Source organism: Drosophila kikkawai, unplaced genomic scaffold (genome assembly GCF_030179895.1).
Source record: "Drosophila kikkawai strain 14028-0561.14 unplaced genomic scaffold, DkikHiC1v2 scaffold_254, whole genome shotgun sequence".
NCBI lineage: Eukaryota > Metazoa > Arthropoda > Insecta > Diptera > Drosophilidae > Drosophila > Drosophila kikkawai.
The window spans coordinates 28,190-55,798 of NW_027222596.1; the positions used below are offsets into that span (position 1 = coordinate 28,190).

A 27,609-nucleotide genomic window follows, 5' to 3' on the forward strand; every position below is an offset into this window, starting at 1 on the left:
TGTAAAAACTATTATAAATACAAATTCTGAAGTGGATACAGACATTATTAGCTGAGTATGCAAATGTATTAGACGTGTAAAAACTAATATAAATATAAATTCTGAAGTGGATACAGGCATTATTAGCTGAGATGTGAACTTTTTGTTTACAAATTTACAATTGAGTATGCAAATGTATTAGCCGTGTAAAAACTAATATAAATACAAAATCTGCCGTGGATACATGCATTATTAGCTGAGATGTGAACTTTTTGTTTACAAATTTACAATTGAGTATGCAAATGTATTAGCCGTGTAAAAACTAATATAAATACAAATTCTGAAGTGGATTCAGGCATTATTAGCTGAGTTGTGAACTTTTTGTTTTCAAATTTACAATTGAGTATGCAAATGTATTAGCCGTGTAAAAACTATTATAAATACAAATTCTGAAGTGGATACAGACATTATTAGCTGAGTATGCAAATGTATTAGACGTGTAAAAACTAATATAAATATAAATTCTGAAGTGGATACAGGCATTATTAGCTGAGTTGTGAACTTTTTGTTTACAAATTTACAATTGAGTATGCAAATGTATTAGCCTTCTAAAAACTAATATAAGTACAAATTCTGCCGTGGATACATGCATTATTAGCTGAGTTGTGAACTTTTTGTTTACAAATTTGCAATAGAGTATGCAAATGTATTAGCCTTCTAATAACTAATAAAATGTATAAATTCTGCCGTGGATACATGCATTATAAGCAGAGTTGTGAACTTTTTGTTTACAAATTTACAATTGAGTATGCAAATGTATTAGCATTGCAAGAACTAATTTAAATATAAATTGTAAAGCGGATATATGCATTATTATCTGAAATGTGAACTTTTGTTTACAAATTTACAATTGAGTATGCAAATGTATTAGACGTGTAAAAACTAATATAAAAATAAATTCTAAAGTGGATTCAGGCATTATTATCTGAGTTGTGAACTTTTTGTTTACAAATTTACAATTGAGTATGCAAATGTATTAGACGTGTAAAAACTAATATAAATATAAATTCTGAAGTGGATTCAGGCATTATTAGCTGAGTATGCAAATGTATTAGACGTGTAAAAACTAATATAAATATAAATTCTGAAGTGGATTCAGGCATTATTAGCTGAGTTGTGAACTTTTTGTTTACAAATTTACAATTGAGTATGCAAATGTATTAGCCGTGTAAAAACTAATATAAGTACAAATTCTGCCGTGGATACATGCATTATTAGCTGAGTTGTGAACTTTTTGTTTACAAATTTGCAATAGAGTATGCAAATGTATTAGCCTTCTAATAACTAATAAAATGTATAAATTCTGCCGTGGATACATGCATTATAAGCAGAGTTGTGAACTTTTTGTTTACATATTTACAATTGAGTGTGCAAATCTATTAGCATTGTAAGAACTAATTTAAATATAAATTCTAAAGTGGATATATGCATTATTATCTGAGTTGTGAACTTTTTGTTTACAAATTTACAATTGAGTATGCAAATGTATTAGACGTGTAAAAACTAATATAAATATAAATTCTGAAGTGGATTCAGGCATTATTATCTGAGTTGTGAACTTTTTGTTTACAAATTTACAATTGAGTATGCAAATGTATTAGACGTGTAAAAACTAATATAAATATAAATTCTGAAGTGGATTCAGGCATTATTAGCTGAGTATGCAAATGTATTAGACGTGTAAAAACTAATATAAATATAAATTCTGAAGTGGATTCAGGCATTATTAGCTGAGTTGTGAACTTTTTGTTTACAAATTTACAATTGAGTATGCAAATGTATTAGCCGTGTAAAAACTAATATAAATACAAATTCTGAAGTGGATTCAGGCATTATTAGCTGAGTTGTGAACTTTTTGTTTTCAAATTTACAATTGAGTATGCAAATGTATTAGCCGTGTAAAAACTATTATAAATACAAATTCTGAAGTGGATACAGACATTATTAGCTGAGTATGCAAATGTATTAGACGTGTAAAAACTAATATAAATATAAATTCTGAAGTGGATACAGGCATTATTAGCTTAGTTGTGAACTTTTTGTTTACAAATTTACAATTGAGTATGCAAATGTATTAGCCTTCTAAAAACTAATATAAGTACAAATTCTGCCGTGGATACATGCATTATTAGCTGAGTTGTGAACTTTTTGTTTACAAATTTGCAATAGAGTATGCAAATGTATTAGCCTTCTAATAACTAATAAAATGTATAAATTCTGCCGTGGATACATGCATTATAAGCAGAGTTGTGAACTTTTTGTTTACAAATTTACAATTGAGTATGCAAATGTATTAGCATTGCAAGAACTAATTTAAATATAAATTGTAAAGCGGATATATGCATTATTATCTGAAATGTGAACTTTTGTTTACAAATTTACAATTGAGTATGCAAATGTATTAGACGTGTAAAAACTAATATAAAAATAAATTCTAAAGTGGATATATGCATTATTATCTGAACTTTTTTTTTTGTGAACTTTTTGTTTAGAAATTTACAATTGAGTATGCAAATGTATTAGCCGTGTAAAAACTAATATAAATTCAAATTCTGAAGTGGATTCAGGCATTATTAGCTGAGTTGTGAACTTTTTGTTTTCAAATTTACAATTGACTATGCAAATGTATTAGCCGTGTAAAAACTATTATAAATACTAATTCTGAAGTGGATACAGACATTATTAGCTGAGTTGTAAACTTTTTGTTTACAAATTTACAATTGAGTATGCAAATGTATTAGCCTTCTAAAAACTAATATAAGTACAAATTCTGCCGTGGATACATGCATTATTAGCGGAGTTGTGAACTTTTTGTTTACATATTTACAATTGAGTGTGCAAATCTATTAGCATTGTAAGAACTAATTTAAATATAAATTCTAAAGTGGATATATGCATTATTATCTGAGTTGTGAACTTTTTGTTTACAAATTTACAATTGAGTATGCAAATGTATTAGACGTGTAAAAACTAATATAAATATAAATTCTGAAGTGGATTCAGGCATTATTATCTGAGTTGTGAACTTTTTGTTTACAAATTTACAATTGAGTATGCAAATGTATTAGACGTGTAAAAACTAATATAAATATAAATTCTGAAGTGGATTCAGGCATTATTAGCTGAGTATGCAAATGTATTAGACGTGTAAAAACTAATATAAATATAAATTCTGAAGTGGATTCAGGCATTATTAGCTGAGTTGTGAACTTTTTGTTTACAAATTTACAATTGAGTATGCAAATGTATTAGCCTTCTAAAAACTAATATAAGTACAAATTCTGCCGTGGATACATGCATTATTAGCGGAGTTGTGAACTTTTTGTTTACAAATTTACAATTGAGTATGCAAATGTATTAGCCGTGTAAAAACTATTATAAATACAAATTCTGAAGTGGAAACAGACATTATTAGCTGAACTGTGAACTTTTTGTTTACAATTTACAATTGAGTATGCAAATGTATAAGCCGTGTAAAAACTATTATAAATACAAATTCTGAAGTGGATACAGACATTATTAGCTGAGTATGCAAATGTATTAGACGTGTAAAAACTAATATAAATATAAATTCTGAAGTGGATACAGGCATTATTAGCTGAGTTGTGAACTTTTTGTTTACAAATTTACAATTGAGTATGCAAATGTATTAGCCTTCTAAAAACTAATATAAGTACAAATTCTGCCGTTGATACATGCATTATTGGCTGAGTTGTGAACTTTTTGTTTACAAATTTACAATTGAGTGTGCAAATGTATCAGCATTGTAAGAACTAATTTAAATATAAATTCTAAAGTGGATATATGCATTATTATCTGAGTTGTGAACTTTTTGTTTACAAATTTACAATTGAGTATGCAAATGTATTAGACGTGTAAAAACTAATATAAATATAAATTCTAGCTGAGTTGTGAACTTTTTGTTTACAAATTTACAATTGAGTGTGCAAATGTATCAGCATTGTAAGAACTAATTTAAATATAAATTCTAAAGTGGATATATGCATTATTATCTGAGTTGTGAACTTTTTGTTTACAAATTTACAATTGAGTATGCAAATGTATTAGCCGTGTAAAAACTAATATAAATACAAATTCTGAAGTGGATTCAGGCATTATTAGCTGAGTTGTGAACTTTTTGTTTTCAAATTTACAATTGAGTATGCAAATGTATTAGCCGTGTAAAAACTATTATAAATACAAATTCTGAAATGTATTAGACGTGTAAAAACTAATATAAATATAAATTCTGAAGTGGAATCAGGCATTATTATCTGAGTTGTGAACTTTTTGTTTACAAATTTACAATTGAGTATGCAAATGTATTAGCATTGCAAGAACTAATTTAAATATAAATTGTAAAGCGGATATATGCATTATTATCTGAAATGTGAACTTTTGTTTACAAATTTACAATTGAGTATGCAAATGTATTAGACGTGTAAAAACTAATATAAAAATAAATTCTAAAGTGGATATATGCATTATTATCTGAACTTTTTTTTTTGTGAACTTTTTGTTTAGAAATTTACAATTGAGTATGCAAATGTATTAGCCGTGTAAAAACTAATATAAATTCAAATTCTGAAGTGGATTCAGGCATTATTAGCTGAGTTGTGAACTTTTTGTTTTCAAATTTACAATTGACTATGCAAATGTATTAGCCGTGTAAAAACTATTATAAATACTAATTCTGAAGTGGATACAGACATTATTAGCTGAGTTGTAAACTTTTTGTTTACAAATTTACAATTGAGTATGCAAATGTATTAGCCTTCTAAAAACTAATATAAGTACAAATTCTGCCGTGGATACATGCATTATTAGCGGAGTTGTGAACTTTTTGTTTACATATTTACAATTGAGTGTGCAAATCTATTAGCATTGTAAGAACTAATTTAAATATAAATTCTAAAGTGGATATATGCATTATTATCTGAGTTGTGAACTTTTTGTTTACAAATTTACAATTGAGTATGCAAATGTATTAGACGTGTAAAAACTAATATAAATATAAATTCTGAAGTGGATTCAGGCATTATTATCTGAGTTGTGAACTTTTTGTTTACAAATTTACAATTGAGTATGCAAATGTATTAGACGTGTAAAAACTAATATAAATATAAATTCTGAAGTGGATTCAGGCATTATTAGCTGAGTATGCAAATGTATTAGACGTGTAAAAACTAATATAAATATAAATTCTGAAGTGGATTCAGGCATTATTAGCTGAGTTGTGAACTTTTTGTTTACAAATTTACAATTGAGTATGCAAATGTATTAGCCGTGTAAAAACTAATATAAATACAAATTCTGAAGTGGATTCAGGCATTATTAGCTGAGTTGTGAACTTTTTGTTTTCAAATTTACAATTGAGTATGCAAATGTATTAGCCGTGAAAAAACTATTATAAATACAAATTCTGAAGTGGATACAGACATTATTAGCTGAGTATGCAAATGTATTAGCCTTCTAAAAACTAATATAAGTACAAATTCTGCCGTGGATACATGCATTATTAGCTGAGTTGTGAACTTTTTGTTTACAAATTTGCAATAGAGTATGCAAATGTATTAGCCTTCTAATAACTAATAAAATGTATAAATTCTGCCGTGGATACATGCATTATAAGCAGAGTTGTGAACTTTTTGTTTACAAATTTACAATTGAGTATGCAAATGTATTAGCATTGCAAGAACTAATTTAAATATAAATTGTAAAGCGGATATATGCATTATTATCTGAAATGTGAACTTTTGTTTACAAATTTACAATTGAGTATGCAAATGTATTAGACGTGTAAAAACTAATATAAAAATAAATTCTAAAGTGGATATATGCATTATTATCTGAACTTTTTTTTTTGTGAACTTTTTGTTTAGAAATTTACAATTGAGTATGCAAATGTATTAGCCGTGTAAAAACTAATATAAATTCAAATTCTGAAGTGGATTCAGGCATTATTAGCTGAGTTGTGAACTTTTTGTTTTCAAATTTACAATTGACTATGCAAATGTATTAGCCGTGTAAAAACTATTATAAATACTAATTCTGAAGTGGATACAGACATTATTAGCTGAGTTGTAAACTTTTTGTTTACAAATTTACAATTGAGTATGCAAATGTATTAGCCTTCTAAAAACTAATATAAGTACAAATTCTGCCGTGGATACATGCATTATTAGCGGAGTTGTGAACTTTTTGTTTACATATTTACAATTGAGTGTGCAAATCTATTAGCATTGTAAGAACTAATTTAAATATAAATTCTAAAGTGGATATATGCATTATTATCTGAGTTGTGAACTTTTTGTTTACAAATTTACAATTGAGTATGCAAATGTATTAGACGTGTAAAAACTAATATAAATATAAATTCTGAAGTGGATTCAGGCATTATTATCTGAGTTGTGAACTTTTTGTTTACAAATTTACAATTGAGTATGCAAATGTATTAGACGTGTAAAAACTAATATAAATATAAATTCTGAAGTGGATTCAGGCATTATTAGCTGAGTATGCAAATGTATTAGACGTGTAAAAACTAATATAAATATAAATTCTGAAGTGGATTCAGGCATTATTAGCTGAGTTGTGAACTTTTTGTTTACAAATTTACAATTGAGTATGCAAATGTATTAGCCTTCTAAAAACTAATATAAGTACAAATTCTGCCGTGGATACATGCATTATTAGCGGAGTTGTGAACTTTTTGTTTACAAATTTACAATTGAGTATGCAAATGTATTAGCCGTGTAAAAACTATTATAAATACAAATTCTGAAGTGGAAACAGACATTATTAGCTGAACTGTGAACTTTTTGTTTACAATTTACAATTGAGTATGCAAATGTATAAGCCGTGTAAAAACTATTATAAATACAAATTCTGAAGTGGATACAGACATTATTAGCTGAGTATGCAAATGTATTAGACGTGTAAAAACTAATATAAATATAAATTCTGAAGTGGATACAGGCATTATTAGCTGAGTTGTGAACTTTTTGTTTACAAATTTACAATTGAGTATGCAAATGTATTAGCCTTCTAAAAACTAATATAAGTACAAATTCTGCCGTTGATACATGCATTATTGGCTGAGTTGTGAACTTTTTGTTTACAAATTTACAATTGAGTGTGCAAATGTATCAGCATTGTAAGAACTAATTTAAATATAAATTCTAAAGTGGATATATGCATTATTATCTGAGTTGTGAACTTTTTGTTTACAAATTTACAATTGAGTATGCAAATGTATTAGACGTGTAAAAACTAATATAAATATAAATTCTAGCTGAGTTGTGAACTTTTTGTTTACAAATTTACAATTGAGTGTGCAAATGTATCAGCATTGTAAGAACTAATTTAAATATAAATTCTAAAGTGGATATATGCATTATTATCTGAGTTGTGAACTTTTTGTTTACAAATTTACAATTGAGTATGCAAATGTATTAGCCGTGTAAAAACTATTATAAATACAAATTCTGAAGTGGATTCAGGCATTATTAGCTGAGTTGTGAACTTTTTGTTTTCAAATTTACAATTGAGTATGCAAATGTATTAGCCGTGTAAAAACTATTATAAATACAAATTCTGAAATGTATTAGACGTGTAAAAACTAATATAAATATAAATTCTGAAGTGGAATCAGGCATTATTAGCAGAGTTGTGAACTTTTTGTTTACAAATTTACAATTGAGTATGCAAATGTATTTGCCTTCTAAAAACTAATATAAGTACAAATTCTGCCGTTGATACATGCATTATTGGCTGAGTTGTGAACTTTTTGTTTACAAATTTACAATTGAGTGTGCAAATGTATCAGCATTGTAAGAACTAATTTAAATATAAATTCAAAAGTGGATATATGCATTATTATCTGAGTTGTGAACTTTTTGTTTACAAATTTACAATTGAGTATGCAAATGTATTAGACGTGTAAAAACTAATATAAATATAAATTCTAGCTGAGTTGTGAACTTTTTGTTTAAAAATTTACAATTGAGTATGCAAATGTATTAGCATTGTAAGAACTAATTTAAATATAAAATCTGCCGTGGATACATGCATTATTAGCTGAGATGTGAACTTTTTGTTTACAAATTTACAATTGAGTATGCAAATGTATTAGACGTGTAAAAACTAATAAAAATATAAATTCTGAAGTGGATGCAGGCATTATTAGCTGAGTTATGAACTTTTTGTTTACAAATTTACAATTGAGTGTGCAAATGTATTAGCATTGTAAGAACTAATTTAAATATAAATTCTAAAGTGGATATATGCATTACTATCTGAGTTGTGAACTTTTTGTTTACAAATTTACAATTGAGTATGCAAATGTATTAGACGTGTAAAAACTAATATAAATATAAATTCTGAAGTGGATTCAGGCATTATTAGCTGAGTTGTGAACTTTTTGTTTACAAATTTACAATTGAGTATGCAAATGTATTAGCATTGTAAGAACTAATTTAAATATAAAATCTGCCGTGGATACATGCATTATTAGCTAAGATGTGAACTTTTTGTTTACAAATTTACAATTGAGTATGCAAATGTATTAGACGTGTAAAAACTAATATAAATATAAATTCTGAAGTGGATTCAGGCATTATTAGCTGAGTTGTGAACTTTTTGTTTTCAAATTTACAATGGAGTATGCAAATGTATTAGCCGTGTAAAAACTATTATAAATACAAATTCTGAAGTGGATACAGACATTATTAGCTGAGTATGCAAATGTATTAGACGTGTAAAAACTAATATAAATATAAATTCTGAAGTGGAATCAGGCATTATTAGCTGAGTTGTGAACTTTTTGTTTACAAATTTACAATTGAGTATGCAAATGTATTAGCATTGTAAGAACTAATTTAAACATAAAATCTGCCGTGGATACATGCATTATTAGCTGAGATGTGAACTTTTTGTTTACAAATTTACAATTGAGTATGCAAATGTATTAGCCGTGTAAAAACTATTATAAATACAAATTCTGAAGTGGATACAGACATTATTAGCTGAGTATGCAAATGTATTAGACGTGTAAAAACTAATATAAATATAAATTCTGAAGTGGAATCAGGCATTATTAGCTGAGTTGTGAACTTTTTGTTTACAAATTTACAATTGAGTATGCAAATGTATTAGCATTGTAAGAACTAATTTAAATATAAAATCTGCCGTGGATACATGCATTATTAGCTGAGATGTGAACTTTTTGTTTACAAATTTACAATTGTGTATGCAAATGTATTAGACGTGTAAAAACTAATAAAAATATAAATTCTGAAGTGGATGCAGGCATTATTAGCTGAGTTATGAACTTTTTGTTTACAAATTTACAATTGAGTGTGCAAATGTATTAGCATTGTAAGAACTAATTTAAATATAAATTCTAAAGTGGATATATGCATTATTATCTGAGTTGTGAACTTTTTGTTTACAAATTTACAATTGAGTATGCAAATGTATTAGACGTGTAAAAACTAATATAAATATAAATTCTGAAGTGGATTCAGGCATTATTATCTGAGTTGTGAACTTTTTGTTTACAAATTTACAATTGAGTATGCAAATGTATTAGACGTGTAAAAACTAATATAAATATAAATTCTGAAGTGGATTCAGGCATTATTAGCTGAGTATGCAAATGTATTAGACGTGTAAAAACTAATATAAATATAAATTCTGAAGTGGATTCAGGCATTATTAGCTGAGTTGTGAACTTTTTGTTTACAAATTTACAATTGAGTATGCAAATGTATTAGCCTTCTAAAAACTAATATAAGTACAAATTCTGCCGTGGATACATGCATTATTAGCGGAGTTGTGAACTTTTTGTTTACAAATTTACAATTGAGTATGCAAATGTATTAGCCGTGTAAAAACTATTATAAATACAAATTCTGAAGTGGAAACAGACATTATTAGCTGAACTGTGAACTTTTTGTTTACAATTTACAATTGAGTATGCAAATGTATAAGCCGTGTAAAAACTATTATAAATACAAATTCTGAAGTGGATACAGACATTATTAGCTGAGTATGCAAATGTATTAGACGTGTAAAAACTAATATAAATATAAATTCTGAAGTGGATACAGGTATTATTAGCTGAGTTGTGAACTTTTTGTTTACAAATTTACAATTGAGTATGCAAATGTATTAGCCTTCTAAAAACTAATATAAGTACAAATTCTGCCGTTGATACATGCATTATTGGCTGAGTTGTGAACTTTTTGTTTACAAATTTACAATTGAGTGTGCAAATGTATCAGCATTGTAAGAACTAATTTAAATATAAATTCTAAAGTGGATATATGCATTATTATCTGAGTTGTGAACTTTTTGTTTACAAATTTACAATTGAGTATGCAAATGTATTAGACGTGTAAAAACTAATATAAATATAAATTCTAGCTGAGTTGTGAACTTTTTGTTTACAAATTTACAATTGAGTGTGCAAATGTATCAGCATTGTAAGAACTAATTTAAATATAAATTCTAAAGTGGATATATGCATTATTATCTGAGTTGTGAACTTTTTGTTTACAAATTTACAATTGAGTATGCAAATGTATTAGCCGTGTAAAAACTATTATAAATACAAATTCTGAAGTGGATTCAGGCATTATTAGCTGAGTTGTGAACTTTTTGTTTTCAAATTTACAATTGAGTATGCAAATGTATTAGCCGTGTAAAAACTATTATAAATACAAATTCTGAAATGTATTAGACGTGTAAAAACTAATATAAATATAAATTCTGAAGTGGAATCAGGCATTATTAGCAGAGTTGTGAACTTTTTGTTTACAAATTTACAATTGAGTATGCAAATGTATTTGCCTTCTAAAAACTAATATAAGTACAAATTCTGCCGTTGATACATGCATTATTGGCTGAGTTGTGAACTTTTTGTTTACAAATTTACAATTGAGTGTGCAAATGTATCAGCATTGTAAGAACTAATTTAAATATAAATTCAAAAGTGGATATATGCATTATTATCTGAGTTGTGAACTTTTTGTTTACAAATTTACAATTGAGTATGCAAATGTATTAGACGTGTAAAAACTAATATAAATATAAATTCTAGCTGAGTTGTGAACTTTTTGTTTAAAAATTTACAATTGAGTATGCAAATGTATTAGCATTGTAAGAACTAATTTAAATATAAAATCTGCCGTGGATACATGCATTATTAGCTGAGATGTGAACTTTTTGTTTACAAATTTACAATTGAGTATGCAAATGTATTAGACGTGTAAAAACTAATAAAAATATAAATTCTGAAGTGGATGCAGGCATTATTAGCTGAGTTATGAACTTTTTGTTTACAAATTTACAATTGAGTGTGCAAATGTATTAGCATTGTAAGAACTAATTTAAATATAAATTCTAAAGTGGATATATGCATTACTATCTGAGTTGTGAACTTTTTGTTTACAAATTTACAATTGAGTATGCAAATGTATTAGACGTGTAAAAACTAATATAAATATAAATTCTGAAGTGGATTCAGGCATTATTAGCTGAGTTGTGAACTTTTTGTTTACAAATTTACAATTGAGTATGCAAATGTATTAGCATTGTAAGAACTAATTTAAATATAAAATCTGCCGTGGATACATGCATTATTAGCTAAGATGTGAACTTTTTGTTTACAAATTTACAATTGAGTATGCAAATGTATTAGACGTGTAAAAACTAATATAAATATAAATTCTGAAGTGGATTCAGGCATTATTAGCTGAGTTGTGAACTTTTTGTTTTCAAATTTACAATGGAGTATGCAAATGTATTAGCCGTGTAAAAACTATTATAAATACAAATTCTGAAGTGGATACAGACATTATTAGCTGAGTATGCAAATGTATTAGACGTGTAAAAACTAATATAAATATAAATTCTGAAGTGGAATCAGGCATTATTAGCTGAGTTGTGAACTTTTTGTTTACAAATTTACAATTGAGTATGCAAATGTATTAGCATTGTAAGAACTAATTTAAACATAAAATCTGCCGTGGATACATGCATTATTAGCTGAGATGTGAACTTTTTGTTTACAAATTTACAATTGAGTATGCAAATGTATTAGCCGTGTAAAAACTATTATAAATACAAATTCTGAAGTGGATACAGACATTATTAGCTGAGTATGCAAATGTATTAGACGTGTAAAAACTAATATAAATATAAATTCTGAAGTGGAATCAGGCATTATTAGCTGAGTTGTGAACTTTTTGTTTACAAATTTACAATTGAGTATGCAAATGTATTAGCATTGTAAGAACTAATTTAAATATAAAATCTGCCGTGGATACATGCATTATTAGCTGAGATGTGAACTTTTTGTTTACAAATTTACAATTGTGTATGCAAATGTATTAGACGTGTAAAAACTAATAAAAATATAAATTCTGAAGTGGATGCAGGCATTATTAGCTGAGTTATGAACTTTTTGTTTACAAATTTACAATTGAGTGTGCAAATGTATTAGCATTGTAAGAACTAATTTAAATATAAATTCTAAAGTGGATATATGCATTACTATCTGAGTTGTGAACTTTTTGTTGACAAATTTACAATTGAGTATGCAAATGTATTAGACGTGTAAAAACTAATATAAATATAAATTCTGAAGTGGATTCAGGCATTATTAGCTGAGTTGTGAACTTTTTGTTTACAAATTTACAATTGAGTATGCAAATGTATTAGCATTGTAAGAACTAATTTAAATATAAAATCTGCCGTGGATACATGCATTATTAGCTAAGATGTGAACTTTTTGTTTACAAATTTACAATTGAGTATGCAAATGTATTAGACGTGTAAAAACTAATATAAATACAAATTCTGAAGTGGATTCAGGCATTATTAGCTGAGTTGTGAACTTTTTGTTTTCAAATTTACAATTGAGTATGCAAATGTATTAGCCGTGTAAAAACTATTATAAATACAAATTCTGAAGTGGATACAGACATTATTAGCTGAGTATGCAAATGTATTAGACGTGTAAAAACTAATATAAATATAAATTCTGAAGTGGAATCAGGCATTATTAGCTGAGTTGTGAACTTTTTGTTTACAAATTTACAATTGAGTATGCAAATGTATTAGCATTGTAAGAACTAATTTAAACATAAAATCTGCCGTGGATACATGCATTATTAGCTGAGATGTGAACTTTTTGTTTACAAATTTAGAATTGAGTATGCAAATGTATTAGCCGTGTAACAACTATTATAAATACACATTCTAAAGTGGATACAGACATTATTAGCTGAGTTATGAACATTTTGTTTACAATTTACAATTGAGTATGCAAATGTATAAGCCGTGTAAAAACTAATATAAGTACAAATTCTGCCGTGGATACATGCATTATTAGCTGAGTTGTGAACTTTTTGTTTACAAATTTACAATTGAGTATGCAAATGTATTAGCATTGTAAGAACTAATTTAAATATAAAATCTGCCGTGGATACATGCATTATTAGCTGAGATGTGAACTTTTTGTTTACAAATTTACAATTGAGTATGCAAATGTATTAGACGTGTAAAAACTAATAAAAATATAAATTCTGAAGTGGATGCAGGCATTATTAGCTGAGTTATGAACTTTTTGTTTACAAATTTACAATTGAGTGTGCAAATGTATTAGCATTGTAAGAACTAATTTAAATATAAATTCTAAAGTGGATATATGCATTACTATCTGAGTTGTGAACTTTTTGTTGACAAATTTACAATTGAGTATGCAAATGTATTAGACGTGTAAAAACTAATATAAATATAAATTCTGAAGTGGATTCAGGCATTATTAGCTGAGTTGTGAACTTTTTGTTTACAAATTTACAATTGAGTATGCAAATGTATTAGCATTGTACGAACTAATTTAAATATAAAATCTGCCGTGGATACATGCATTATTAGCTAAGATGTGAACTTTTTGTTTACAAATTTACAATTGAGTATGCAAATGTATTAGACGTGTAAAAACTAATATAAATATAAATTCTGAAGTGGATTCAGGCATTATTAGCTGAGTTGTGAACTTTTTGTTTTCAAATTTACAATTGAGTATGCAAATGTATTAGCCGTGTAAAAACTATTATAAATACAAATTCTGAAGTGGATACAGACATTATTAGCTGAGTATGCAAATGTATTAGACGTGTAAAAACTAATATAAATATAAATTCTGAAGTGGAATCAGGCATTATTAGCTGAGTTGTGATCTTTTAGTTTACAAATTTACCATTGAGTATGCAAATGTATTAGCATTGTAAGAACTAATTTAAATATAAATTCTAAGGTGGATATATGCATTATTAGTTGAGATGTGAACTTTTTGTTTACAAATTTAAAATTGAGTATGCAAATTTATTAGCCGTGTAAAAACTAATATAAATACAAATTCTGAAGTGGATTCAGGCATTATTAGCTGAGTTGTGAACTTTTTGTTTTCAAATTTACAATTGAGTATGCAAATGTATTAGCCGTGTAAAAACTATTATAAATACAAATTCTGAAGTGGATACAGACATTATTAGCTGAGTATGCAAATGTATTAGACGTGTAAAAACTAATATAAATATAAATTCTGAAGTGGAATCAGGCATTATTAGCTGAGTTGTGAACTTTTTGTTTACAAATTTACAATTGAGTATGCAAATGTATTAGCATTGTAAGAACTAATTTAAACATAAAATCTGCCGTGGATACATGCATTATTAGCTGAGATGTGAACTTTTTGTTTACAAATTTAGAATTGAGTATGCAAATGTATTAGCCGTGTAACAACTATTATAAATACACATTCTAAAGTGGATACAGACATTATTAGCTGAGTTATGAACTTTTTGTTTACAATTTACAATTGAGTATGCAAATGTATAAGCCGTGTAAAAACTAATATAAGTACAAATTCTGCCGTGGATACATGCATTATTAGCTGAGTTGTGAACTTTTTGTTTACAAATTTACAATTGAGTATGCAAATGTATTAGCATTGTAAGAACTAATTTAAATATAAAATCTGCCGTGGATACATGCATTATTAGCAGAGATGTGAACTTTTTGTTTACAAATTTAGAATTGAGTATGCAAATGTATTAGACGTTTAAAAACTAATATAAATATAAATTCTGAACTGGATTCAGGCATTATTAGCTGAGTTATGAACTTTTTGTTTACAAATTTACAATTGAGTGTGCAAATGTATTAGCATTGTAAGAACTAATTTAAATATAAATTCTAAAGTGGATATATGCATTACTATCTGAGTTGTGAACTTTTTGTTTACAAATTTACAATTGAGTATGCAAATGTATTAGACGTGTAAAAACTAATATAAATATAAATTCTGAAGTGGATTCAGGCATTATTAGCTGAGTTGTGAACTTTTTGCTTACAAATTTACAATTGAGTATGCAAATGTATTAGCATTGTAAGAACTAATTTAAATATAAAATCTGCCGTGGATACATGCATTATTAGCTGAGATGTGAACTTTTTGTTTACAAATTTACAATTGAGTATGCAAATGTATTAGACGTGTAAAAACTAATAAAAATATAAATTCTGAAGTGGATGCAGGCATTATTAGCTGAGTTATGAACTTTTTGTTTACAAATTTACAATTGAGTGTGCAAATGTATTAGCATTGTAAGAACTAATTTAAATATAAATTCTAAAGTGGATATATGCATTACTATCTGAGTTGTGATCTTTTTGTTTACAAATTTACAATTGAGTATGGAAATGTATTAGACGTGTAAAAACTAATATAAATATAAATTCTGAAGTGGATTCAGGCATTATTAGCTGAGTTATGAACTTTTTGTTTACAAATTTACAATTGAGTGTGCAAATGTATTAGCATTGTAAGAACTAATTTAAATATAAATTCTAAAGTGGATATATGCATTATTTTCTGAGCTGTGATCTTTTTGTTTACAAATTTACAATTTAGTATGCAAATGTATTAGACGTGTAAAAACTAATATAAATATAAATTCTGAAGTGGATTCAGGCATTATTAGCTGAGTTATGATCTTTTTGTTTACAAATTTACAATTGAGTATGCAAATGTATTAGCATTATAAGAACTAATTTAAATATAAATTCTAAAGTGGATACATGCATTATTAGTTGAGATGCGAACTTTTTGTTTACAAATTTAAAATTGAGTATGCAAATTTATTAGCCGTGTAAAAACTAATATAAATACAAATTCTGAAGTGGATTCATGCATTATTAGCTGAGTTGTGAACTTTTTGTTTTCAAATTTACAGTTGAGTATGCAAACGTATTAGCATTGTAAGAACTAATTTAAATATAAATTCTAAAGTGGACACATGCATTATTAGTTGAGATGTGAACTTTTTGTTTACAAATTTAAAATTGAGTATGCAAATGTATTAGCCGTGTAAAAACTATTATAAATACAAATTCTGAAGTGGATACAGACATTATTAGCTGAGTATGCAAATGTATTAGACGTGTAAAAACTAATATAAATATAAATTCTGAAGTGGAATCAGGCATTATTAGCTGATTTGTGAACTTTTTGTTTACAAATTTACAATTGAGTATGCAAATGTATTAGCATTGTAAGAACTAATTTAAACATAAAATCTGCCGTGGATACATGCATTATTAGCTGAGATATGAACTTTTTGTTTACAAATTTACAATTGAGTATGCAAATGTATTAGACGTGTAAAAACTAATATAAATATAAATTCTGAAGTGGATTCAGGCATTATTAGCTGAGTTATGAACTTTTTGTTTACAAATTTACAATTGAGTGTGCAAATGTATTAGCATTGTAAGAACTAATTTAAATATAAATTCTAAAGTGGATATATGCATTATTTTCTGAGCTGTGATCTTTTTGTTTACAAATTTACAATTTAGTATGCAAATTTATTAGACGTGTAAAAACTAATATAAATATAAATTCTGAAGTGGATTCAGGCATTATTAGCTGAGTTATGATCTTTTTGTTTACAAATTTACAATTGAGTATGCAAATGTATTAGCATTATAAGAACTAATTTAAATATAAATTCTAAAGTGGATACATGCATTATTAGTTGAGATGTGAACTTTTTGTTTACAAATTTAAAATTGAGTATGCAAATTTATTAGCCGTGTAAAAACTAATATAAATACAAATTCTGAAGTGGATTCATGCATTATTAGCTGAGTTGTGAACTTTTTGTTTTCAAATTTACAGTTGAGTATGCAAATGTATTAGCATTGTAAGAACTAATTTAAATATAAATTCTAAAGTGGACACATGCATTATTAGTTGAGATGTGAACTTTTTGTTTACAAATTTAAAATTGAGTATGCAAATGTATTAGCCGTGTAAAAACTATTATAAATACAAATTCTGAAGTGGATACAGACATTATTAGCTGAGTATGCAAATGTATTAGACGTGTAAAAACTAATATAAATATAAATTCTGAAGTGGAATCAGGCATTATTAGCTGATTTGTGAACTTTTTGTTTACAAATTTACAATTGAGTATGCAAATGTATTAGCATTGTAAGAACTAATTTAAACATAAAATCTGCCGTGGATACATGCATTATTAGCTGAGATATGAACTTTTTGTTTACAAATTTACAATTGAGTATGCAAATGTATTAGACGTGTAAAAACTAATATAAATATAAATTCTGAAGTGGATTCAGGCATTATTAGCTGAGTTATGAACTTTTTGTTTACAAATTTACAATTGAGTGTGCAAATGTATTAGCATTGTAAGAACTAATGCACTAAGAAGAGTTGTGAACTTGTAACGTCCTGTCGTCCACGGGTAGTCAGCGGGACGTCCAGGGTCTGTGCAGATATATTTATTTGGTTCAGGCGTGGTTGCTGTAAGAGATTTTCCCCGATCCGTTTGCCCCCCAGGGAGAACTCGAGAGGGAAATACAGTAAAGAGTAAGAGTACGGTTTATTGACGTAATATTACAGTCAGGTAAATTGATTAGGATTTCGGCTGGGCTGGTGACCCTCAGAATGGCTCGGCCGACGGAAAAGATCGTGTCCGTGAACCCCGGGTGACGGTGGGCGTAGGCTTCTCGCGTCTGGGTGGGTCCTCTCGCGTCTGGATGCCGTCAGCTGCAGCTCGTGCCTGGGGAAGAGGGAGAAGAGAGAGGTTGGCTCCGCTCGGGTGGTTGTTGGCCGCGCAGGTCCGTATGCCGTCCGTCGCGTGGGTTCGCCAGTCGGCTCGGAGGGTGGAAGTGGGACTCGAAAGTCTGCACGGAGAAGTTGTTGTCTTGGACTCGGAAGTCTGCCAGGAGAAGTGTGGTTTGGGACTCGAAAGTCTGCCAGGAGAAGTGTGGTTTGGGACTCGAAAGTCGGCCAGGAGAAGTGTGGTTTGGGACTCGAAAGTCTGCCCGGAGAAGTTGTTGTTTGGGACTCGAAAGTCTGCCTGGAGAAGTGTGGTTTGGGACTCGAAAGTCTGCCGGAGAAGTGCGGTTTGGGACTCGAAAGTCTGCCAGGAGAATTGGACCCTAAAGTCAGCAGAGATTTGGACCCTAAAGTCAGCAGAGAGGTGGACCCTAAAGTCGGCAGAGATTTGGACCCTAAAGTCAGCAGAGATTTGGACCCTAAAGTCAGCAGAGATTTGGACCCTAAAGTCAGCAGAGAGGTGGACCCTAAAGTCGGCAGAGATTTGGACCCTAAAGTCAGCAGAGATTTGGACCCTAAAGTCAGCAGAGATTTGGACCCTAAAGTCAGCAGAGAGGTGGACCCTAAAGTCGGCAACGATTTGGACCCTAAAGTCAGCAGAGGTGGACCCTAAAGTCAGCAGAGGTGGACCCTAAAGTCAGCAGAGGTGGACCCTAAAGTCGGCAACGATTTGGACCCTAAAGTCAGCAAGGTGGACCCTAAAGTCAGCAGAGGTGGACCCTAAAGTCAGCAGAGGTGGACCCTAAAGTCGGCAACGATTTGGACCCTAAAGTCAGCAAGGAGGAAGGAGGGGGGTTAGCGGGGAGGATTACGACTAACTACTATGTATTGGGTGGAACCTGGATTTACCTGGTTCCCGAAAAGTGACTTGGCTGCTTGGGTGATTACGATCGCAATCAGCGGCTGAGTGACTGCTCCAGTGCCGTGGCCCGCTTTATATAGGGCTCGGCGAGGCCCTAGTGTGGCCAGCTCCCTGGTCGGTTTTTGCCTCCGATAGTGTGCCCGGCCGTCGTATAGCCAGTGTCTTGCTTCATGCGGAGTTGCCTTAAACGGCCCCCCACACAAGTAGGTCCGAAGAGAGGGATAACTTCAAGGGTGCGGTTTTATTCTGTGAATACATTAAATTAGCCTAATACATTTTTAAACTAACTTAAGCTTACCGCAGTGTGCCCTCCTACAATTCACAAGACAATGAAAAAGCACAATTTAGGCGGCATTCACAGTGCCGATATTAGTAGGCCCCTACTTCATGGGCCAAGAAATCCATACAACATCGGATAACTTACAAAATACTAGAATTTCCTTCCAACACTTATTCTACCTATCGATTACAATGTTTGGCCGTCGACATCCCCGACCCCGTGAAGAACCGCTTCACTCAAATCCAAAACTGCAAGTTTCGAGACAGGCCGCAACATTGTCCGAGATAGTCCGTTGTCGCTCACGCGCACACTGGCGCGTCTGACGACTCCATCAGCTCCGCTGTAGACCTCCTCCACGATGCCCTTGCGCCACTCTCGTCTGGGCAAGGCAGGATCGCAGACGAAGACCATATCGCCCTGGCGGATGGGCTCCGTTCTCCGGCACCACTTCTCGCGGCGCACCAGCGTAGGCAGGTACTCCAGGACCCACCTCCTCCAGAAACGGTCTCGCAGCATGCGAGCAATCCTCCACTGCTTTCGCGTAGAACCCTCCTTGGGCAGCTCCGCCTCCAAACCAGGCGTATTCGGCAGGTTAGCTGCTCCCTTGAGCAGGTCGTTTGGCGTCAACGGCGCCTCCTGGTCCGCATCCACCGGCAAGTGGGTGAGCGGACGCGAATTGACCACATTCTCCGCCTCGATCAGTAGACTTTCCAATACGTGATCCCTCGGCGCGACTTCCTTCAATGTATGGCGCAGCACTCGCTTGACGCACTGCACCATCCGCTCCCATACTCCACCCTCGGACGGGTTCGATGGCCAATTAAAGACCCATTCAATGCTCCTGCTGGATAACTCACTCTGAATTCTCTCCGTCTCGAACACGTCTCCGAATCGTCTGGCCTCCCTGTCAGCTCCCACGAAGTTCTTGCCGTTGTCACTCCGCAGTCTATGTACCGGTCCTCTACGGCAGACGAAGTTCCTGATCGCAATTATGCAGGAATCCGTCGACAGGTCATGCGCCAGCTCCAGATGAATCGCCCTTGTCGTCAAACACGTGAACAAGGCGACCCAACGCTTCTCTCGGTGACGGGCAACAGTCACCAGCAGTGGTCCAAAGTAGTCCAATTCAGTATATTTGAATGGCCATCCACCCGCTTCCAATCGATCCTCTGGAAGGGGTGCCATTATCGGCGGCATCGGCCGCGTTCGCTGCAACTTGCACTCGTAGCACGACGAGATCACCTCCTTCAGCATGCGCCTCATCTTCGTGACCCAGAATCTCGTCCGGATCTGAGCAATCATCGCATCCACGTTTTGATGCTTCATCTGGGCGTGGAAGTGTCTCACAATCATCTCAGTAAGACTGTGCCTGTGTGACAGTATCACAGGCCTCCTCGCACTGTACGGCATGCACAGCGCAGCATCAACTCTGCCATGAACTCGCAGAACTCCATGTTCATCCATGTACGGCGCCAGACCTCGAATCTCGCTCGAGCTGGCGACTTCCTTTCCGCGTTTCGCCGACCTCATTTCATCGGGAAACGATTCCAATTGGGCCTGCCTGACCAGCAGGTTCTCCGCGGCCTCACACTCCTTTGCAGTGAGTCCGTATTCCTCGAGCTCGCTTCTCTGTCTGCGGCACCAACGCGCAAACCTCAAGACCCAGGCTGTGGTCCTCACCAGGCGGCTGAAGCTCGAGAATCTCTGGAACGGAATGACAAATTCATTTGTGGCCACCAATGCAAACTCACTCACTCACAACACGCTCAGTTCCCTCCTCAGGCACTGGCCAGCCGCTCGCTGGCTGCCTCAAAAATGCGGGACCGCTTAGCCACCGGGATTCCGGGCTAAGGTCCGCCTTGTTCTGCGACCGCGTCGCATCATCCGCTGCGTTGTCAGCTGTAGGTACCCATCTCCACTGGGAAACCTCCGACGACTCCAAAATCTCCGCCACTCGGTTGCCAACAAACTGCTTATACCGGCGGTGGGTGCTGCCGATCCATCTCAGCACCGTTTTTGAGTCCGTCCATAATACCGTTTCGCTGATGTCCACACTGTGCTCCTCCTTGATAGTGTTTATCAATCTGGTTCCAAGAACCGCTGCCTGCAGCTCCAGCCGTGGGATTGACATCGTTCTCATCGGCGCGCACTTCGTCTTTGCGCACACGAAACTAGCCAGCACTTTGCCATCCTCGTACATGACCCTCCAATAGGCCACCGCCGCGAATGCAGATTGACTCGCATCCACGAACACGTGCAACTCGATGGTCCGAACTGCTCCATGCCCAAAATAGTGCCGAGGACATCGGAACTGTCCCACGGCGTCCATCTGCCTGCGCCAGGCAGCAAAGGCTCTGCCTATCTCCTCCGGTAGTGGTTCGTCCCACTGGATCTTCTGCCTCCATATCTCTCGCAGCAACAGCTTCGCTGTAATCATCAGGCAGCACAGGAATCCCAATGGGTCGAATGTTGACATCAGCAGGCTCAAATACTCCCTCTTTGTAGGGACTCGATCTCCACTTAGAACGCTTTCTGGCACTCGATGATACTCCACGTTGAATCTGAAGTCATCCGTTGCTACCTGCCAGCGCATTCCAAGGATCTTCTGCTCAGCCTCACCCCATCCGACGCTCTTGACTCGTCCAGGTGGTCCCAACGCCGCTTCCACGATGGGTGAGCTGGATGAAAACTGGCATAGTTCGAAGCCAGCCTCCGCATGTATCTCCTTCACTCGGGTAGATACCGCAATAGCCTCGCTCTCTGTAGCGAAACTGTCCACGTAGTCATCAACATAATGGTGGTCGATGATGGCCTTGACTGCCCTCGGATCTGAATCCCGAAACTTCAGGGCATTCAGCGTCTTCACGTAATGCGCAGTGCTCGGCGAGCAGGCTGCTCCAAACGTCATTACGTTCATCTCGTACACATCCGGGTCTCGATCGTCGTTGCCATCTCTCCAAAGGAACCGTTGGGAACATCGATCCTCGGGTCGGATCAGCACTTGGTGGAACATCTCCTTGATGTCACCGCAGACTCCGACTGCTCCTTCCCTGAAATGGAAGAGCACGGCTGGCAAGGGCTTATAGTGCTGAGGCCCCTTGTCCAGCGCCGAATTTAGAGAGGTTCCTCCAACCTTGGCTGCAGCATCAAACACAAGCCGGACCTTACCGGGCTTGTTCGGGTTTTCGACACCAAAATGTGGCAAATACCATAGCTTGTCGCTCTTCACGGCGACCTCATCCGGCTGCAGCTTCCTCGCATACCCTTTGGACACGTAATCCTTGATGATACGATCGTATTCCAGCGCCAACTGCCCGTTGCGCTTGAACTTCTTCTCTACGTTGATCAGCCGTCTGTGCGCCATCTCGTAGCTCCGTGGCAGCACAGCGTGGTCGTCCTTCCAGAGTAGTCCCGTCTGGTAGCGACGCCCCACTTTCACCGTGGTGTCTTCGAGGATCCTTTGTGCCCGCGCGTCATCGCTTGCTGCGACCTGTGGCGCGAGCTTCACACCAAAGCTTTCCATCTCGAAGTAGTCCTCTACCATCTTTTCCATCGCATCTTCCATTGACACGGCTAGAAGGCAGGACCTCGGTGACGGCGTAGTCGATTGTCCACTTACCGGCCCATACACAACCCATCCAAGCTCGGTTGCGGCCGCATACGGTCCCTCTCTGGCAAACCGCCTCGTCCTAAGTGGCAATCCCAAATGTCCATGGTCCAGTCCGATGAGCAACTTCGGCACCGCGTTGCTGTAGGGCTTCATCGGCAGACGCGCATCCTTATGCACGCCCTGGACATCTCGCCGACATAACGTCTGCATCGGCAGACTCAAACTCGAAACGGCGTACACGTTCCTCAACGCGTGGCGAGTGGGCTTCCCAGCTCCACTTATCTCTAGACTCACCACGTTGGTGGGCTCTCTACTGGCCCTTCCTCCAAACCATTGAATGTTAAGCTGTCGATGTTCGCCTCGCACTCCCAGATCCCTCCGCAACTCGTCATCGATCATCGTGACGGAGGATCCTTCATCCAGAAGCGCGTAGGTATCTACCTGGCGACCAGCTCCGTACAGCGTTACTGGCAGTATACGGAACAATAGTCGGCCTCCCTCGGCGTCAATGCAGCTTAAGTTCCTTTGCACAGGTGCCTCCGCTGGCTGCGGGGCTCTTCTCTCCAGGCTATTTCTGAGAACCGCCGGCTGCTGGCTCCTCTCGTGGTCCCTGTAACCACCTCGTGGCGAAGACCTTCTTTCCGGGCTGTGTCTGGAAACTGCTGACTGCTGGTTCCCACCGTCGTGGCGCCTGAAGCCACTTTGCTGCTCCGGCCATCTTCGCCCCTCGTCCGCTCCATGTAGCAGACGGTGATGCATCTGGCGGCATCCGTTGATTCGGCACTCGCCGTGCCCATTGCAGGTTCTAGCTGTATGACCAATCCTTAAGCATGTGAAGCAGAGCCGATGCCTCTTCACCATGCTCCACCTTCTCGATGGCGAAGCTCCGATGAACTCTCTACAGCTCGTCGTAGCGTGTTGCCCTCCACAAATGGGACAACCTCCATGCCGATCATCCCGCTGCTCGCATCCGTTCTGGTCGACGCTCGCATGCAGGACTCGACGCCTCGGCTCCTTTCCCTCGACGTCCAAAATCGTACACACGATGTTTGCGTACTCCTGTAGCCACGTGCTGAAGTGCGCTACAGTGGGAAAGGGCTCGATCGATGCAGCGTGCCTGGCCCAATCCACTCGCTTGCTCGTAGGAAGCTTTGCCACTAGCTCCTCCATGAGGGTGGGGTTCCCCAGGTGCTGCTCCGCCTTCGCTGACTGCAAGAAGGCCGTGAGGTTACTCACTCGGGTTGCGAAGGGGACGATCCTCGCCAGGTGCTGCTCCGAAATCGGCGGCACCTCTCGCACGCTGTTCAGCTGGCTGCGTATAAGCTGCTCCGGTCGGCCAAACCTAAAGCGCAGCTGCTCCATCACGGCGCTGACGTTCCCAGGGTGAATCAGTAGCGACTTCACTGTCTCGCGTGCTTCATCCTTCAGCGCCTTCAACAGCCTCTGGTTGTTCTCCAGGTCTGTGCAGTTGTATGCTTGGGTCGTCTCCACAAATGCACAGTTAAATATAGGCCACTCCTCGGGCTGCCCTCCAAATACAGGCAGGTCCGGAAGCCTTCTTGGCCCATTCGCTCCTTGGGCTCCATTCGGCGTCATCGAGGCGTAGGATCCAACAAATGGCGATGCTGTTGCCACGTTGTGGATGCTCCCGCCCGGTAGCACGAATCCATGCGCCGTCTGCGCAACACTCGTAGCACACAGTGGCTCCACTAGATGATTGCTAGTCGTTAGCAATGGCGGTCCACTCCAATATGGCGGCTGCGTGCAGGCCGTACTGCTCGCACCGACACAGCTATGTGGGACAGGCCCGACCCCGTTAGTTGGGGCCTCACCGTTAGATGTGGCTACTGGCGGCCCGCCCCAAGATGGCGGCCGCCCCGACGCTTCACTGTTGGCGCCATTTGCGCTTGGGCCAACTGCGATTGGCGCGCGTTTGGCGGTGCTCTCACTGTTCAGGACTTTAACCTGCCTCAGCTCATTCTCCAACGCCGTAATCCTCTCCATAAGGTACGACGTGAGTGGCTGGCCTTCCTCCGGCACTGAACTCGCAGCTGTGACAGCAGTACTCCTCGGTTGGGACGCTACTGTAGTCACCGTAGTGGCTGGGCGAGAAATGGCCGCCGCCGTGGTTATGTTCACTTGCGGCCGGTTTCCCGCTCCACTACTCGCTGGCTGCTGATCCGCTCGCGTTGTTGTAGGGGTGGCTTCCCCTCCGTTCAGCCGGGAACTCCTCCTGGGGGAATGCTGCATCCCAGGTTCAATATGGCGCTGCCTCAGCGCGCTTCAAAATGGCGACCCTTGTGCCGCTGCCTGCGTCACACCGACGCTTGACGCTCCTTGCGCCTTCTGTCCGCTTGCTGCGGATACCTCAATTGACGCTGACTGCGTCTCCGTCCGTACCCAGTGTTCGGCGCTGGCTGCGCTCCTCAATGTCGCTGACTGCGACTCCTCTACTGGTACGGGAATGTGCGCCTGGCGCTCCTGCGCCACCGTCCGTACCCAGTGTTCGGCGCTGGCTGCGCTCCACTATATCGCTGACTGCGACTCTGCTACTGGGACGGGAATGCGCTCCTGGCAACTCTCTAGCTGGGCAACAGACCATCCAGCGCAAGTTGCCCTTGCAGTCTCCCTAGGACTGCGAATAAAAGGAGTTGTCTTGCTTCATGCGGAGTTGCCTTAAACGGCCCCCCACACAAGTAGGTCCGAAGAGAGGGATAACTTCAAGGGTGCGGTTTTATTCTGTGAATACATTAAATTAGCCTAATACATTTTTAAACTAACTTAAGCTTACCGCAGTGTGCCCTCCTACAATTCACAAGACAATGAAAAAGCACAATTTAGGCGGCATTCACAGTGCCGATATTAGTAGGCCCCTACTTCATGGGCCAAGAAATCCATACAACATCGGATAACTTACAAAATACTAGAATTTCCTTCCAACACTTATTCTACCTATCGATTACAATGTTTGGCCGTCGACAGCCAGTGTGGCCGTTCGCTGATCGTGCGCGCGCGCGCTTTTGATTTAAATTCGCGTGTGTCTTCCCTTTTCCTCCTTCCTCGCGTTTGCTCGATTGAAACACTTCATGTTCCCTTGTTTTTTGTGTTTATTGCAGCCACTTCATTTCTTTTGTTTTCTGTTTACATTTAACTTCATGTTTCTTTGGGTTTCTTTACTTCATTTTCTTTTGGTTTTCTTTTTCCTTTTTCTGTTCACGCCTATTACTTCATGTTTCTTTTGGTTTCTTTACTTCATTTTTGCTTACATATTATATTCTTATTTATTCTACTATTTTTATCTCTACTTTGTGCGCGCAGCGTCACACCCCCCCCCCCCCCCCCCGTTTGGAAGTGGCGGCGAATTGTGACGTGGTTGCCTCTATTTGAGACAATCCGCCAGACGTTGCTTCCGTCCTGCTCCAACCATTTCTTCTGTTTTGCGATTCGCTTCGTTGCCAGCTTCTGTCGGATTTTTGCCATTGCCGCATCTGATATACGGCTTCCGGCCGGCACGATCCATCCGTACTCATTTCTCTCCTCAGAGTGAATCTCCAGCACGTCCCGATCTGGTGACCTGGTCTGCCGTCTGGCCTCCGGCGCCGCCTCGTGTCTGTCGCTCGCTTGCCCTAGCTGACTCGGCCCTGCTGGTTCCTGCTCGTTGCGTTGTGGGCCCTCTGGTTGCCCTTCTGCTGCTGCGGGCTTTTGCAGGACTCGGACTTGAGTGGCGGGTGCCCTCGCCCATCCGGTCCCTTGTTGTTGTGTCTGCTGCTGCGCACCGCTGCATCCCGGTCCCTCTGCGTGTCTGTGCTCCTTCGGGGTGTGGGCGATCCTGCTCCTCCCCGGGCGGACGGGTGCCGTCGGCGGCCCAGCGAGCGGTTCGCCCCCACTCTCCGGCGCCTGCGCGTTCCTGCTGCCCATCCTGGTTGGTGCCGTCCGCTTTCTTACCGTCCCCGGTGCCACGCTCGGGTCGATGAGTTGCGTTCGCGGCGCCCCGCGTGCCGCCTTGTCGCAATTCTTCCGGAATTTCTCCGCGCTTGCTTGGAAGCGATGCATCGTCTCTGCTGGAAGGATACGAAAAGAACCCATGTTAGTTTTCGGCCAGCTGATTAGCTCGTCTTCTAGTGTTAGGCTACGTCCTATGTGGTTATAGTGTTGTATAACGTTAGGTTCGGGTCGCTGTGTTAGGTTGTGGTCTTTGCCTGTTATCGGTTCCTGACTCTGATCTGCCCTATCGCTCTCTTGCCTTCTCTCTGCCCCCTGTGCCGATCCCTGCTCTGGCTCTGCCCCTTTCTGAGGCTTAATATCCCCTATATATGCCCGTTTTGTTTTCCGGGTTTTCGGGTCTCTTAGTGTCAATATCACTGGGGATATGAACCCTCCTATTTTCCAGGGTCCGTCATACCGTGGTGCCAGTTTTGCGTTGAACTTGTTCACCGCGTTTGAGAGATGATGCGTCCTACACCAAACCCATTCCCCGATCCTGGGCTTCCATTCCCGCTTCCGCAAGTCATAGTGTCGCTTCTGTTGCTCCGCCGCTTTCCCCATGTTTTCCGTTGCTTCTTTTCGTGCGTCCTCCATGCGCCTCCATCTTGCCG

At 36.9% G+C, this 27,609-nt stretch overlaps 1 protein-coding gene across 1 annotated transcript; it reads right to left on the minus strand.

Annotated features, from left to right (window-relative positions):
• Window positions 1-19,333: 19,333 nt before the first annotated feature.
• Window positions 19,334-25,264, minus strand: LOC138929500 (uncharacterized). Its single transcript, XM_070288938.1, has 3 exons — window positions 21,164-25,264; window positions 19,423-21,108; window positions 19,334-19,370 (listed from the first exon to the last, which is right to left on the minus strand). The coding sequence occupies exons 1-2, from the start codon at window positions 25,262-25,264 to the stop codon at window positions 19,591-19,593; spliced, it is 5,619 nt and encodes a 1,872-aa protein (XP_070145039.1). The 3' UTR covers window positions 19,334-19,370; window positions 19,423-19,590.
• Window positions 25,265-27,609: the final 2,345 nt, after the last annotated feature.

What these genes read in the sequence shown, in the direction of transcription:
- LOC138929500 (XM_070288938.1), bottom strand. Translation starts at nt 25,264, where the DNA reads ATGCAGCATTCCCCCAGGAGGAGTTCCCGGCTGAACGGAGGGGAAGCC. An exon ending in AGGAGGGAACTGAGCGTGTT is followed by an intron (nt 21,109 to 21,163) that starts GTGAGTGAGTGA and finishes ATTCCGTTCCAG; the next exon opens with AGATTCTCGAGCTTCAGCCG.